The 16,858-nt window shown below is 46.4% G+C and overlaps 1 protein-coding gene and 1 pseudogene across 1 annotated transcript in view; one reads left to right on the top strand and one right to left on the bottom strand.

Annotated features, from left to right (window-relative positions):
- LOC126156009 (toll-like receptor 2) overlaps positions 1–16,858 on the bottom strand; it is a 170,982-nt gene that overhangs the window by 24,476 nt on the left and 129,648 nt on the right. The window contains exon 5 of the mRNA XM_049916271.1: positions 8,012–8,518. Within this exon, the coding sequence (XP_049772228.1) occupies positions 8,012–8,518 (507 nt within the window). The remainder of the gene's footprint in view (positions 1–8,011; positions 8,519–16,858) is intronic.
- On the top strand, positions 5,155–5,272 carry LOC126164173 (5S ribosomal RNA; annotated as a pseudogene).

Raw genomic sequence — 16,858 nt, 5'->3', positions numbered from 1 at the left:
TGAAAAATTAAGCTGATTCTTATTGTATTGCTGATAGCGTTTACTTAAACTTATGGACTGACTTTTTTTCAGGTTCATGAACATTTATTTTTATCTGTTATTACTTTTTATGTTGTAAGTTCATGTACTGACACGTTCCATGATCTTGGAGATTTGCTCCTCAATTTGGTCCTACGGAACTTGACATTTAAATAAATAAATAAACAGCATCTTCCAGCAGGATAACTGTCCATGTCACAAGGGCAGAATAGTGTTGCAGTGGTTTGAGGAGCATGATAATGAACTCAATTTGATGTCCTGACCATCAAATTAGGCTTGTCTGAATTCGATGAAACGCAACTGGGTCGCTGCCCCGCGCCAGCTCTGCGCGCACAAACCAACCGCTCGTAAATTACGGGAGATGTGTGAACTATGCCACAAACCTCTGGAAACCTATCAAGTACTTGTAGAATCCATGGCAAGCGGAATTACTATTGAATTGGGCTCCAGAAGTGGACCAACACGATTTTAAGTAGGTGGTCATAATGTTTTGGCTCGTCATTTTATAGAACGTCGAATTGTGAATTATGGACACAACAAACGGCAAGATCCGACTTCTGAGGTAGGGTGGACCTTTGAAGGGACTACTAGGCAGGCAACAATCCAGTGTCCAGTTCTGGAGGGAGTCACAGCTCGTTACTGCCCTCCCCTCTCCCCTCCACGAATAGAACTTGCAATCACTTCCACTTTTAATATGCCACAGGTACCTAGGATTTGCATAATAATAGCAATAAATAAATAAATAAATAGAAATTTGCTGACATCAACGCTTAGTACATTGCTTCAGCATAAGTTTCAAGAAAATTTAATTAAGAGAAACTCATCATTTAAAAAGTACTTGTCCGAAAATTACAGGTAGAGAAGTGCTTTTTAAATACAGCAGATTTAAGAACAATAATAGCGACAAACTCTCATTACCTTGACGTCATAATTTACATGATGTACACTGATCAGTCAGAACATTATGACCACCATGCCTATTAGCTGGTATGTCCACCTTTGACACTGATAACAGTGGCGACTCATTGTGGCATGGAAGCAGTGAGACCTTAGCAGATCGCTCGAGGGAGCTGGCACCACATCGGCAAGCACAAGTCACCTAATTCCCGTAAATTCCGGAGATGGGACGATGATCTCCGACGCCATGTTCAGTCACATCCCAGATGTGTTCCACTGGGCTCAGGTCTGGCACGATGGGGGAGCCAGAACATGAACTGGAACTCGCCACTGTGTTCCTCGAACCACTCCATGACACTCCTGGACTTAGGACGTGCCGTATTATCTTGTTGAAAAATTCCATTGTCGTTGGGGAACATGATCGTCACAAAGGCGTGTCTGTGGTCTTCAACCAGTATACGACACTCCTTGGCCGTTATGGTGCCTTGCACGAGCTTCCCTGGACCGCTGGACACCCATGTAAATGTTCCCCAGAGCATAATGAAGCAGCCACCAGCTTGCCTCCGTTCAGCAGTACGGGTGTCAAGGAATTGTTCCCCTGGAAGACTACGGATTCGCGCCCTCCCATCGGCATGATCAAGAAAGTATCGGAATTCATCAGATCATGCAACGCTTCGCCACTGCGCCAATGTCCAGTGCCGATGGTCACGTGCCCATTTCAGTCGTAGTGCCGATGCCGTGGTATTAACATTGGCACATGCATAGGTCGTCGGCTGCGGAGGCCCATCGTCAGGAGTGTTTGGTGTACCGTATGTTCAGACACACTTCTACTCTGCCCAGCTATAAAATCTGATGTTACTTCCGCCACAATTCGCCGCATATCCTGTTTTACCAGTCTAACCAGCCTACGACGTCCGACATGTGGAATGAGGGGTGGTCGCCCAACCCCACGACGTCTGGACGTGGTTTTACCTTGCCTTCGGCACCTGTTGAAGGCGCACACCACAGTATGAACACCCGAAAAATCATGCCGTTTCCGAAATGCTCTTGCTGAGCCTCCGGGCCATCACAATCTGTCCTCGGTCAAATTCAGATAGATCGCGCGCTTTCCCCGTTCTACACAAGGACAGCACGCTCGCAGATTCTACATGCACCGAGCTTGTGTCTGAGTAGCAGTCATTCCTCGCCAAGTGACACTGCTGTCGCCTGGACGGGTTTATATCGATAGTAGGTCGGTGGTCATAATATTCTGGCTGATCAGTATAAAATCGACGTGTGTACTCACCAATGTCAATAGTTCAATTAGCACCACGATTATAAATAGAGGCCTGCACAATATGTCTATACGAGTGTGTATCTGGAGGTGGAGAGGACGTTGCTTTGAGATAATTTTTTTTTATCAATTGTTGCAGCACGGCCTCATTGCTTGGTGGCCACGTTATCAGAACATGTCACCACGGCTGATGCAAGAAGCCTTAGAGAGGTCATGTAGACGGCAGTCAGTAAGAAATAAGTGGTTCAAATGGCTCTGAGCACTATGGGACTTAACTGCTGTGGTCATCAGTCCCCTAGAACTTAGAACTACTTAAACCTAACTAACCTAAGGACGTCACACACATCCATGCCCGAGGCAGGATTCGAACCTGCGACCGTAGCGGTCACGCGGTTCCAGACTGTAGCGCCTAGAACCGCACGGCCATCAGTAAGAAATACTTTTGCAAGAAGCTATAAGCGAACTTTGCTGACAGAGCGAAAATCGCTGCTGGGGCCTCACAGCGGGACAAGTTATCACATATCTGACTTCGAAGAGCGCCGCCAGGGCTGTAGCAATGCTGCCACAGCAGATTTACGTAAGGAGACTGTAGTCTCGGCGTCCTGGATTACCTTACATCCAGGTCAGATGGGCTCTAAAATGCATACATAGAGAGTCATGTTTAATAGAAAACATGTGTTTCAGAGTAGCCAAGATGAACAGGTACGCACTTTAGAGCCCATCTTTACTGGGCATTATTTTCTCGTTTTGGCTTATACTATCGCCTCCCAAAATATGGAAAGCAAAGAGATTACAATAAAAGAGGTATCGGACAATTTCCGCTATAGCTTTGGACCCAGTCGTTTCCGGAGCAGTGTTCAATACCTCACATTGATACTTTTACTCTTCTCCACCACCCCTGATAGTTTGTAACATCATCACGGAATTACCCAGTATTTCCTTGAGTACTACGAAAATGAAAAAATATATATACAAAATAGTAATATGCCCTCTATATTGATGGAAATATGAGGATGGTTTTTGTGGGATTTATTTATTGTTCTGAGACAGTGAGAACATTGCCAGTCAAACTGTGATAGGATTGCTTAAGCCGATTTCGATGAGTGATGCGACATTTCGATGGCTCTCAGTACCAAAACAGACCAATCGTATCGGTAGATTCATTTATCCTTTACAAAATACGATTATGAAACCGGCTGACTGTTTTCATCTGTAAGATGTAAAAAAAAAAAATACGTAACATGCCTTTATACTGATGGAAATATCAAGGACGTTTTCCTGGTTTTTTTTTTATTGCTCTGAAACAGTCAGATTATAACTACACTCCTGGAAATTGAAATAAGAACACCGTGAATTCATTGTCCCAGGAAGGGGAAACTTTATTGACACATTCCTGGGGTCAGATACGTCACATGATCACACTGACAGAACCACAGGCACATAGACACAGGCAACAGAGCATGCACAATGTCGGCACTAGTACAGTGTATATCCACCTTTCGCAGCAATGCAGGCTGCTATTCTCCCATGGAGACGACCGTAGAGATGCTGGATGTAGTCCTGTGGAACGGCTTGCCATGCCATTTCCACCTGGCGCCTCAGTTGCACCAGCGTTCGTGCTGGACGTACAGACCGCGTGAGACGACGCTTCATCCAGTCCCAAACATGCTCAATGGGGGACAGATCCGGAGATCTTGCTGGCCAGGGTAGTTGACTTACACCTTCTAGAGCACGTTGGGTGGCACGGGATACATGCGGACGTGCATTGTCCTGTTGGAACAGCAAGTTCCCTTGCCGGTCTAGGAATGGTAGAACGATGGGTTCGATGACGGTTTGGATGTACCGTGCACCATTCAGTGTCCCCTCGACGATCACCAGTGGTGTACGGCCAGTGTAGGAGATCGCTCCCCACACCATGATGCCGGGTGTTGGCCCTGTGTGCCTCGGTCGTATGCAGTCCTGATTGTGGCGCTCACCTGCACGGCGCCAAACACGCATACGACCATCATTGGCACCAAGGCAGAAGCGACTCTCATCGCTGAAGACGACACGTCTCCATTCGTCCCTCCATTCACGCCTGTCGCGACACCACTGGAGGCGGGCTGCACGATGTTGGGGCGTGAGCGGAAGACGGCCTAACGGTGTGCGGGACCGTAGCCCAGCTTCATGGAGACGGTTGCGAATGGTCCTCGCCGATACCCCAGGAGCAACAGTGTCCCTAATTTGCTGGGAAGTGGCGGTGCGGTCCCCTACGGCACTGCGTAGGATCCTACGGTCTTGGCGTGCATCCGTGCATCGCTGCGGTCCGGTCCCAGGTCGACGGGCACGTGCACCTTCCGCCGACCACTGGCGACAACATCGATGTACTGTGGAGACCTCACGCCCCACGTCTTGAGCAATTCGGCGGTACGTCCACCCGGCCTCCCGCATGCCCACTATACGCCCTCGCTCAAAGTCCGTCAACTGCACATACGGTTCACGTCCACGCTGTCACGGCATGCTACCAGTGTTAAAGACTGCGATGGAGCTCCGTATGCCACGGCAAACTGGCTGACACTGACGGCGGCGGTGCACAAATGCTGCGCAGCTAGCGCCATTCGACGGCCAACACCGCGGTTCCTGGTGTGTCCGCTGTGCCGTGCGTGTGATCATTGCTTGTACAGCCCTCTCGCAGTGTCCGGGGCAAGTATGGTGGGTCTGACACACCGGTGTCAATGTGTTCTTTTTTCCATTTCCAGGAGTGTACATGGGCTTCCGCGACCGGTGTCATGGTGTTTAACATTTTTCTAGGTTTTGTATAAAATACTTTAATTATAAACTGTAAAACCAACGTCTCTACCGTATTACAACAGCCTTCCTTAGTGGGTTTCGTAGAGAATAGATCCCTCTATTTGTTGCAGACGATGGGAATCAATACGTCATATTTGTGAAACTTTATTGACCCTGCCAACGGCCTTGCCGCAGTGGTAACACCGGTTCCCGTCAGATCACCGAAGTTAAACGCTGTCGGACTGGGCTAGCACTTGGATGGGTGACCATCCGGTCTGCCGAGAGCTGTTGGCAAGCGGGGTGCACTCAGCCCTTGTGAGACAAACTGAGGAGCTACTTGATTGAAAAGTAGTGGTTCCGGTCACAGAAACTGACATACGGCCGGGAGAGCGGTGTGCTGACCACATGCCCCTCCGTATCCGCATCCAGTGAGACCTATGATCTGAGGATGACACGGCGGCCGGTCAGTACCGTTGGGCCTTCATGGCCTGTTCAGGAAGAGGAGTTGTTGACCCTAATATATAATAGCTACTCATGAAGAAAGGGAGAGAGTAGGATAGTAGCTATTCGTGGGGTAGCCGGCTTTCCAGTGATTGGGGATGGTCTTCATATCAGCGCTTGGTTTCTGGAGTACACGTTTCCTTTCTGGTGTGCGCGGAAATGCACTGACAGACCCTCTAAAGATGTTTGCTAGGCTGTCTTATCCGTGTACGGTGTGGCTTTTGTCCCGCGACCGCTCACGGCTCGCTGGACAGGGATAGCTGGCAATCAAGACGCCGTAAGTTTGTAGCCGCCCTTTCTACTGATCTCAGACTGCTTTATAATTTCTATCGCCTCTCGAATTTTGCGTCGGCTCGTGAACAAGTCTTTCGCCAGCACACGGGCTTCCTGGAACAAGAGAGGCTGTCCACAGTCAAGGCGGTGTTCCTCTATCACCGATTTATTATGCTGGGCTAATCGCACATAGCATTCATGTTCTGCTTCTCGTGTGCTATGATCTCCCTGTCGCCATTGTGTAGGCAGCTCCGCACTCACAACGTAGTTCACATACCCCTGCAGTATTTACTTTCCTTTCGCATCCTTTGTTGAACCTGTCATGCGTGGCTCCTGTGGCTGCTGCGGAAAATCGGTTTGACACCTCGTCGGCGAAGGACATTGCCTAGCCGTTCATGGACGGATTTAATAAGTGCACTAGCGGGAGCTTCTCTTCCTTGCCTTCTTCTCTTGTTTTATTTCGGTTGGCCTTGGTCGCGTTTATTATAACACTGTTGTCATAAGCGTTGGCGCGAAATGTGTGGTGTAGCACCCTCAAAACTTCTTTGATGTTGGTGGTGTCACTCACACAGTTGGCACGGACAGTCAGAGTGTGCAGAAATGAATACTTCTGAGGTGGTCATGGTGGCTGTCTGAGTGTATGTACCGCTTTGTGCGGGTTGGCTTCGGGTGCATTTTGTGTCCCAGTGTGCAGTCCGCAGTTCTATGCACCTCCACATCTAGAAATGGTAACACACCGTTGTTTTCTGGCAAAAGAGTCATGGAAGCGCGAACGGAAAATTCGAGAGGTGATAAAAATTATTAAGCAGCCTCATAATATCCGTAGAGAGGATGACTCCAAACTTCCAGCGTCGTGGCTGCCGGCTCTCTCTATCCAATAGGCCGCGAGCGGTCGCTGGGCAGAAGCCACACGAGACACGGACGCGACAGGGTAAACAAACAGCTTTAAGGTAAGACCGTACTGAGCAGAACACCGCCGTTCTATTTAGTATACAGCATCTGAAATGCAACGGGCGTGACAATAAATTGAGAATTTCGTATGTGAATCGTTCGAAAAGTGACATGGACGTAAAATAATTTCTTTTTTATGTGAGGCAGAAGGCTATAAGCTTATATATGCGAACCTCTGAAAGAATAGTGATGCGGGGATCTTTTCACGATGAGATTTAGCCAAAGAACTACCAGCTCCAAAAGAATTACCGGGTACGAGACTTCGATTGCCTCACATGTTTGTCGGAGAGGCTTTTCTATTAAAAGTTTGTCTGATGAAATCTTATCTTGGTTCGCAGTTAGATGACGCCCCAGACGTAACAGAGACCGAAGAGATTCAGAAAACGCTTTTGGAATACTGTGTCATAAAATTAATTATTTACTATCGCAAAATCTGTCTCAGTCCGGAACTACAGAGAATGTTATCCAAATGCTGGATGATTCACAGATTATTTCAGTTCCATGCAAGATATTTTGGTTCGGCAAAACGATATGATACACAAGGGATATCGTCGAAGAGACAATAAGCAGTAAAAAAATGTAGTAAGAGGCACGTGAGAGTAAATAATAGAGTACTAATCGTTCTTTTCTCAAAATAAAATAAAATTCAATTTGCAGGTATTCGTACTTTATGTTTACTGCCATTTCCTTGGCAATGTGTTTCCAAATGTTTCTCTTTTTGGTACTATTCTTATAATGCTCGTTTTAAAGGCCATATAACTCTGGATATTCGCTTATACATAGAATTAGCTTTTCCTCGTCTAACGCTCTTTTGGTATACAGACTTTCGTTTGGCACGCCAAAAGAGATTCGATCTGAGTGACTAGTTGACTAGGAGAAGGGATCGGTTGGTAGGACATTTTCTGAGGCACCAAGGGATCATCAATTTAGTATCAGAGGGCAGCGTGGAAGGTAGAAATCGTAGAGGGAGACCTAGAGATGAATACACTAAGCAGATTCAGAAGGATGTAGGCTGCAGTAGGTACTGGGAGATGAGGAAGCTTGCACAGGATAGAGTAGCGTGGAGAGCTGCATCAAACCAGTCTCAGAACTGAAGACCACAACAACAACAACAACAACAACAACAACATTCATGATTGTCTAGGGCAGATTTCTTTGGCATTTACCTGCCCCTCAGAGAGTGAAATGGATTAAGACTAATGGCCTACGTCCGCCCAATTGGTAAAGCCTGTTGTGAAATCACACGAATGATATCGCTCGGTTCATTGTTTCCAAAATTTCTTATCGACAACCGACGGGATCTCGTACCTGTACAAGATAAAAGCGTCGAACTCGAAGGGGTTGCCGGAGACGTCCTTGCCTCGGCGCCGACTTCGGCTAGCGCGCATGCGCATCCTGAGCAGGTGGGCTCCGTAGGCGACCTCGAAGCGATAGCGGTAGCAGGCGGCGGCGACCGCGGCCGTGCCGAGCGCGGCGGCGCCGGCCAGGGAGAGGCCGAGCGCGAGCCCCGCGCCCGCCGGCGGCGGCGGCGGCCGGCACGAGGCGGGGTCCGCGGGCACCGCCGCCACCGACATGCCGGCCACGTTGCGGGGCGCGGCGCAGCGCAGCGCCTGGCCCGCCGACCCGCCGCCGGGGGCGCCGAGCACGCGCACCGCCGTGCCCACCAGCCACTGCTGCAGCCGCACCAGCGGGCAGCCCGCGCACCGCAGCGGGTTGTGCGCCAGCTGCACCTCGGTCACCGCGTCCAGAGTGCGCAGCATGGTCGCGCTCAGCTCCGACACCGTGTTGTTCGACAAGTGCAGCCCCGAGATGCACCTGAAAATCGTACGGAAACTGCTACTCTTCAGCCGAACCTTAGAATAGGGCCGTGCACACGTTGCATCTTTTCGCATTATGTAGGGTGAACGTTAATAAAAATGACGATCTGCAGGGACAGATTCCTGACTGGAAACGGAAGAAAAAGGGTCATCTGAACGTATACTACTGGCCATTAAAATATCTACACCACGGAGAAGACGTGCTACAGACTAGAGATGGGCAAAACTGTTCTTTTCAGAGATTGGATCAGAACTGTTCACTCCCTGAAATGAATTAGCTCTTTTTCATGACTTACCACTCATTTACAATAGAACTTGGTTTATTCCAGTACTATACCTGTATTTTGATCTTATTTGATCCTATTTTGAAGTAACACAGATAATGAGTAAGAATTTTGTATTGTTTATTGAAATTTCCACGATATGACAAAGTTTTTGATTATTGATTTATTTTGCACTATCGTGGTTTTTTGGGTGATCGGAAAATGTTGTAACTTGAGATTTACATTAACAATATATTTGGCTATAATGTATTAAAATTTCATTAACCTCATACAAATACATCGCAAGCCATATATTTTTAAAGTGAACGTTTCCTTCCGAAGACGCCTAAAATCGCAAAATCCGTACCAGAATAAGGAAAAAAATATAAATTTGACTATAAAACGAAAGTGCTGCATATAGCCTTACGCAGAATAAAACAAGGAAAATATTGGTGTATCACATTTTGCGATACGTTTATCGGTTCGCTCGTAATTAAAGTGTAAATTCGAGCGTCCATAATAAAAATCCTATAGTAAGAGGAGTCGTCAGGAACCTAATCTGATCAGTTTAAACAAATAAAAATAAAATAAAAACAACTGACGTATACATAACATAATAATGTAATATACATAGCGGTATTACTACGAAGAACAATATCCAGTAGGGACGAACTCCGATGCAGAGGCGCTGAGCCGAGCAGGTCGAGCCGTGAGCTGTATTACTGCGTGAGTTGAGACCGCAGAGACCAGAGTGACACCTGAGTTGCTTTGCTCAACGCTCTGGCTAGAGTCGAGACAGTGGGGTGAGCGTTGAGCGGGCGAGTTCCGAGGGTGGGGGGAGCGGTGAACTCACCCGCTCCGAGACAAATCGTCCGTTCCCTTGCGAGCAGGTTGTTGCAAGTAGTTCCTATGTTATCCGCTAGGTGGCTCTCTGTCCTGTTCCTCACATCAACTGCCCAGAGGGCAGGACGTGCGACTGAAACGATCGCTGACAGAGTGCGATGCGAAGTTAAGCTGCGCCAGACACTGCGCGCGGTAGACGACGCACAGAGATGGCACGGCATATGTGAAACACAAAATCCAATGGGGCACTGCACAATGCAGGCAGCCAAGGTAGATGCAGGGCAGAGGTCGGCGCTGGCTGTGTTGTGTGGCGTGCACTGTGCTCTGACCAGCAGAGGCGCTGCTGATATGCTCCATCTCTCTCTCTCTCTCTCTCTCTCTCTCTCTCTCTCTCTCTCTCTCTCTCTCTCCCTCTCTCTGCTGTGGGAAACGTTTGGAGCTACCGTTCTTTTTTTCTGAATCACTGATTGTTCACTCCTTTGAAAGATTCAACTCTATGAATTAGTTCAAGAGCGGATCCCCCATCTCTACTACAGACGCAAAATTTAACCGACAGGAAGAAGATGCTGTGATATGCAAATCATTAGCTTTCCAGAGCATTCAGACAAGGTTGGCGACACCTACAACGTGCTGACATGAGGAAAGTTTCCAATTGATTTTTCATACACAAACAGCAGTTGACCGGCGTTGTCTGGTGAAACGTTGTTTTGATGCCTCGTGTAAGAGGAGAAATGCGTACCATCACGTTTCGGACTTCGATAAAGGTCGGATTGTAGCCTATCGCGATTGCGGTTTATCGTCTCGCGTTGGTCGAGATCCAATGACTTTTAGCAGAATATGCAATCGGTTGGTTGAGGAGGGTAATACGGACCGCCGTGTTGGATCCCAACGACGTCGTATCTCTAGCAGTCGAGATGACAGTCATCTTATCCGCATGGCTGTAACGGATCGTGCAGCCACGTCTTGATCCCTGAGTCAACAGATGGAGACGTGTGCAAGACAACAACCATCTGCAAGAACAGTTCGATGACGTTTGCAGCAGCATGGACTATCAGCTCGGAGACCATGGCTGCGGTTACCCTTGACGCTGCATCACAGACAGGAGTGCCTGCAATGGTGTACTGAACGACGAACCTGGGTGCACGAATGGCAAAATTTCATTTTTTCGGATGAATTCAGGTTTTGTTTACAGCATCATGATGGTCGCATCCATGTTTGGCGACATCGCGCTGACCACACATTGGAAGCGTGTATTCGTCATCGCCATACTGGCGTATCACCCGGCTTGATGGTATGGGCTACCATTGGTTACACTTCTCGGTCACCTCCTGTTCGCATTGGCGGCACTTTGAACAGTGGACTTTACATTTCAGTTGTGTTTCCCCGACCCGTGGCTCTACCATTCATTCGATCCCTGCGAAACCCTACATTTCAGCAGGATAATGCACGACCGCATGTTGCAGGTCCTGTACGGGCCTTTCTGGATACAGAAAATATTCGACTGCTGCCCTGCCCAGCAGATTCTCCAGAACTCTCACCAATTGAAAACGTCCTGGCCAATGGTGGACGAGCAACTGGCTCGTCGCAATACGCCAGTCACTACTCTTGATGAACTGTGGTATCGTGTTGAAGCTGCCATCCAAGCTCTGTTTGACTCAATCCCCAGGCGTATCAACGCCGTTATTACGGCCAGAGGTGGTTGTTCTGGGTACTGATTTCTCAGGATCTATGCACCCAAATTGCGTGAAAATGTAATCACATGTCAATTCTAGTATAATATATTTGTGCAATGAATAGCCGTTTATCATCTGCATTTCTTCTTGGTGTAGCAATTTTAATGGCCAGTATTGTATGTCTGGAAATGTATCGTTGCCACTATAGATAGCGCTGAACAATCGTAGGTCCTGTGGCAACGTGCCTTGTATTCCTCGTGTGTTGCGGGTCGAGTGACTGACGTAGCGTACTAAAAGCAACAGAATGGTCCGGTATTCGTGTCGGAGCAAGACGAGATGATCTCTGTGTACGTCCCAGTAGGTGGAAATGGACGAGAGGCAGCATGGCTATACCAAAACAAGTCCCCTCACAGGCACCAACCAACCACATCACTCAAAATTTCAAGCCCTTTTTGGACGTTTCTGTGATCATGGGTCCTCTCAGACAGACGAACAGACAGGGAGGTGGCAGACTGTCCGTACAACAGATTTGCAGGACTGGATTCTCCAGGTTATTGACATTAACCCTAGTATAAGCTCCATGCATGTTGCCCACCAACATGGTGTAAGCCAAAGTACGCTTATGTGTATCCTCCATGACAACTGCTACTATCCCTATCACATGCAATGAGTGCATGGATTATCAGCAGCAGATTTCCCTCTACAGGAAACACTTTTTCGATGGTTTTTACACAAGACCATCACAATTATGGGACTTGTGTCATCAGTGCTCTTTATCGACAAAGCAAGCTTTACCATAACTTGCATCATCAATTGCATAATCGTCATCTATGGGCTACAGAAAAACTTCAGTAACTGGTTGACATATCTCATCAGCATCAGTGTGTGGGCAGAGATTTTTGGTGACCAAATAACTGAACCATTTACTATTCCACAGCATCTTTATGGAGGAACGTATCTGGACTTTCTGGGAAATACTGTGCCTGGACTGCTTCGGAATGTGCCTTTGGCAATATGACAAATCATTTGGTTTCTCCATGATGGGCCACGATCCCACTTCCGCATTACAGTTCACTGACACGTCAACATCATCTTACCCAGTCAGATGGGATGTGGATGCCCTGTAGCATGGCCTGCTGGATCAACAGACTTAAATCCCCTGGATTTTTACCGCAGAGGCATCTAAAAAGCGCTTCGTATGCTGAACCAGTTCCTGATGTTCAGACCCTTCAACAGCGTGTTCACAACGCCTCTGACATTATTCAGAGAGAGGGCAGAATGTGCGAAATAGTGCGGAAATCTATGATGCGAAGTCTGAATGAGAGCACTGCATCCCATGGAGGCCACTTTGAAGATCTGTTTTGACATGGACGCGATATAGCTCTGTACTGTGTTCTGGGACGGTCTGCTGTCATTGCACGCACACCGTCCATTTCTAGATACTTGTCCATAGACCTTTTTTCGTCCATTTTCAGGCATTAATCCGCCCCTACAGTTTGTCGATTTTATTAATGTTCGCCCATCAGAGCAGGTGTTCGCAACACGTCTACATGTCAAGTTCTTAGCAGCCATTAAGCTTGAAATGAGTCTGCTTTTTGCCTTGTTTGATTAACACACTAAGGTGACGCTAATATGTCAACTCCCAAGAAGCAAGCATCTTTTTGTGAACATGATCTGGGGTGGCAAGAATACTTCACTTAGCTCGTTGGACTAGCCAGGTATCCAGACGACTGACATGCCTTACGTGACACTCTTTGGATACATTAGGCCAATCAGACACTTTGTTGTAAGAATTGGATTTACAACAGTCAAAATTTAGCATCTTTACGCTCGTACTTGTCTCTGGTTAGTCGCACTGTCATCATCTACCTGTCGCTGAGCTATCTAAACTAATGTTGCTGTCACTGCCAGTGAGATCTCTACATACTTCTGGATTTAGGGAATGCACTGCAATTTCAATCTGTTGCACTAAACTGAGATGAGCTCAGCTACGTGCGATAAATCATTTTATTTTTCTCTTGTGTTCCGATTGAAGCCAGACCTTAAGCTTTGTGAAGTGTGCCTACGTGAATCACATACTGCATCGCCGTTCTTGCCCAGAGTGTATATATGTATATAATTGCCCTTACCTAGGTGGCAGCAATTCAGTTCGACTCTTACAAAGTAGTATTTTGAATAATTTCTGTTAGTTAGCTACTTTTGTTCTTGTTTGAATATCGGTTTTAATGAACAACCCTCACCGTACAACTGCTTGTCTTGCAGAAAACGTTCTTTTTCTAACAGAACACATTTGTAACAATTGCTTTTTCAAGACGTCCTTTGTTTTCCCTCCACCATATGTTTAAATAATGTCATGTACTGTAGCTGGCGATGATATACTCCATATGCTCTGTTTAATCATACCAGTCTCTGCAAATATTTTGTGCATTCAGCAACATTGCTGGCATTGTCTTTATATCATGTGATTTTCAGCAGTGACAAGTAAGGCAAGTAGTGTCCAGTAGGCATTTCATATCACTCTGCATTGCTGCCAAATTTCCTCCCCTCCTTCTCTGCATTGCTGCCACATTTCCTCCCCTACTTCTCTAGGCGAACTGGGTCGCTTAAAGATGGCAGGAAGATCAGAGGGCTACTGTCCTCTTGGCTGGGGAAACGAGCTCAGCTAACATGGTTCCCACTTCTCTTGAGGCCTCCTGTTGGTTCACTCTCTCCTTCCCCCTTCTTTAGGACAATTAGGTGGGCCTCGTCACTGGTCATCTGTATACCACAGTGAAAGGATCAAGCGCCAGCAATATCAAAAGCAGCCAGGCAGGGGAGGAAAACTAACATGGAAGTATTAGATAACTGTTGAGGCTTTCATGGCCATTTGTTGACAGACTGCCTGTTAGCTTCTCACTTGGGTTCTTCAGCCAATATTTGTCTGATGATTTTTCTGACGTTTCGCCAGTACTAGTGGCTGGCGTTGTCGAAGCTGCTGGTGGACTGTAGCCCAGCTATTGGCCACTGATTACATGTATCTGCCGCGCCAACGTCCAGGAACTTTTCCATGGTCATTACCTCTGTTGTTCTCCCCTTCTTACCTGCAAAGATCGGTCACTGCAGCACGGTAATCGAGGATCCATTCACCTTGAGGCTTTCTCCTTTCGTGTGGAAGTTATTATCGTGTTTCTGTATTTGTATAGCTTCCCTGAACAAGTGTATGTGACAGCTCTTGTCTACAGCAAGAACGTCGATATCGGCAAATTTTATTATGCCAGGTGCAGACTTTCTGCCATACATTCCCAGAGTGAAAGACTGAATCGGCCGTATATTGTGCAGACATGGTGTAAAGACTAAGAAGATCAAAGAGTATCCTCAATTATTTGCTTGACGTATTCCAATCTCTGTCTTCCTCTACAGTTTTTGCCCTCTACAGCTCCCTCTAGTACCATGGAAGTCATTCCCTCATGTCTTAGCAGATGTCCTATCATCCTGTCCCTTCTCCTTATCAATGTTTTCCACATATTCCTTTCCTCTCCGATTCTGCGTAGAACCTCCTCATTCCTTACCTTATCAGTCCACCTAATTTTCAACATTCGTCTATAGCACCACATCTCAAATGCTTCGATTCTCTTCTGTCCCGGTTTTCCCACAGTCCATGTTTCACTACCATACAATGCCGTACTCCAGACGTACATCCTCAGAAATTTCTTCCTCAAATTAAGGCCGGTATTTGATATTAGTAGACTTCTCTTGGCCAGAAATGCCTTTTTTGCCATAGCGAGTCTGCTTTTGATGTCCTCTTTGCTCCGTCCGTCATTGGTTATTTTACTGCCTAGGTAGCAGAATTCCTTAACTTCATTGACTTCGTGACCATCAATCCTGATGTTAAGTTTCTCGCTGTTCTCATTTCTACTACTTCTCATTACCTTCGTCTTTCTCCGATTTACTCTCAAACCATATTGTGTACCCATTAGACTGTTCATTCCGTTCAGCAGATCATTTAATTCTTCTTCACTTTCACTCAGGATAGCAATGTCATCAGCGAATCGTATCATTGATATCCTTTCACCTTGTATTTTAATTCCACTCCTGAACCTTTCTTTTATTTCCATCATTGCTTCCTCGATGTACAGATTGAAGAGTAGGGGCGAAAGGCTACAGCCTTGTCTTACACCCTTCTTAATACGAGCACTTCGTTCTTGATCGCCCACTCTTATTATTCCCTCTTGGTTGTTGTACATATTGTATATGACCCGTCTCTCCCTATAGCTTACCCCTACTTTTTTCAGAATCTCGAACAGCTTGCACCATTTTATATTGTCGAACGCTTTTTCCAGGGCGACAAATCCTATGAAAGTGTCTTGATTTTTCTTTAGCCTTGCTTCTATTATTAGCCGTAACGTCAGAATTGCCTCTCTCGTCCCTTTACTTTTCCTAAAGCCAAACTGATAGTCACCTAGCCCATTCTCAATTTTCTTTTCCATTCTTCTGTATATTATTCTTGTAAGCAGCTTCGATGCATGAGCTGTTAAGCTGATTGTGCGATAATTCTCGCACTTGTCAGCTCTTGCCGTCTTCGGAATTGTGTGGATGATGCTTTTCCGAAAGTCAGATGGTATATCGCCAGACTCATATATTCTACACACCAACGTGAATAGTCGTTTTGTTGCCACTTCCCCCAATGATTTTAGAAATTCTGATGGAATGTTATCTATCCCTTCTGCCTTATTTGACCGTAAGTCCTCCAAAGCTCTTTTAAATTCCGATTCTAATACTGGATCCCCTATCTCTTCTAAATCGATTCCTGTTTCTTCTTCTATCACATCAGACAAATCTTCACCCTCATAGAGGCTTTCAATGTATTCTTTCCACCTATCTGCTCTCTCCTCTGCATTTAACAGTGGAATTCCCGTTGCACTCTTAATGTTACCACCGATGCTTTTAATGTCACCAAAGGTTGTTTTGACTTTCCTGTATGCTGCGTCTGTCCTTCCGACAATCATATCTTTTTCGATGTCTTCACATTATCCTGCAGCCATTTCGTCTTAGCTTCCCTGCACTTCCTATTTATTTCATTCCTCAGCGACTTGTATTTCTGTATTCCTGATTTTCCCGGAACATGTTTGTACTTCCTCCTTTCATCAATCAACTGAAGTATTTCTTCTGTTACCCATGGTTTCTTCGCAGCTACCTTCTTTGTACCTATGTTTTCCTTTCCAACTTCTGTGATGGCCCTTTTTAGAGATGTCCATTCCTCTTCAACTGTACTGCCTACTGCGCTATTCCTTATTGCTGTATCTATAGCTTTAGAGAATTTCAAACGTATCTCGTCATTCCTTAGTACTTCCGTATCCCACTTCCTTGCGTATTGATTCTTCCTGACTAATGTCTTGAACTTCAGCCTACTCTTCATCACTACTATATTGTGATCTGAGTCTATATCTGCTCCTAGGTACGCTTTAAATCCAGTATCTGATTTCGGAATCTCTGTCTGACCATGATGTAATCCAATTGAAATCTTCCCGTATCTCCCGGCCTTTTCCAAGTATACCTCCTCCTCTTGTGATTCTTGAACAG

The sequence above is a fragment of the Schistocerca cancellata genome, chromosome 2 (assembly GCF_023864275.1).
Source record: "Schistocerca cancellata isolate TAMUIC-IGC-003103 chromosome 2, iqSchCanc2.1, whole genome shotgun sequence".
In the NCBI taxonomy this organism is placed as follows: Eukaryota; Metazoa; Arthropoda; class Insecta; order Orthoptera; family Acrididae; genus Schistocerca; species Schistocerca cancellata.
The sequence above is the reverse complement of the archived record's forward strand: the minus strand, read 5'-3'. Positions and strand labels throughout refer to the sequence as shown.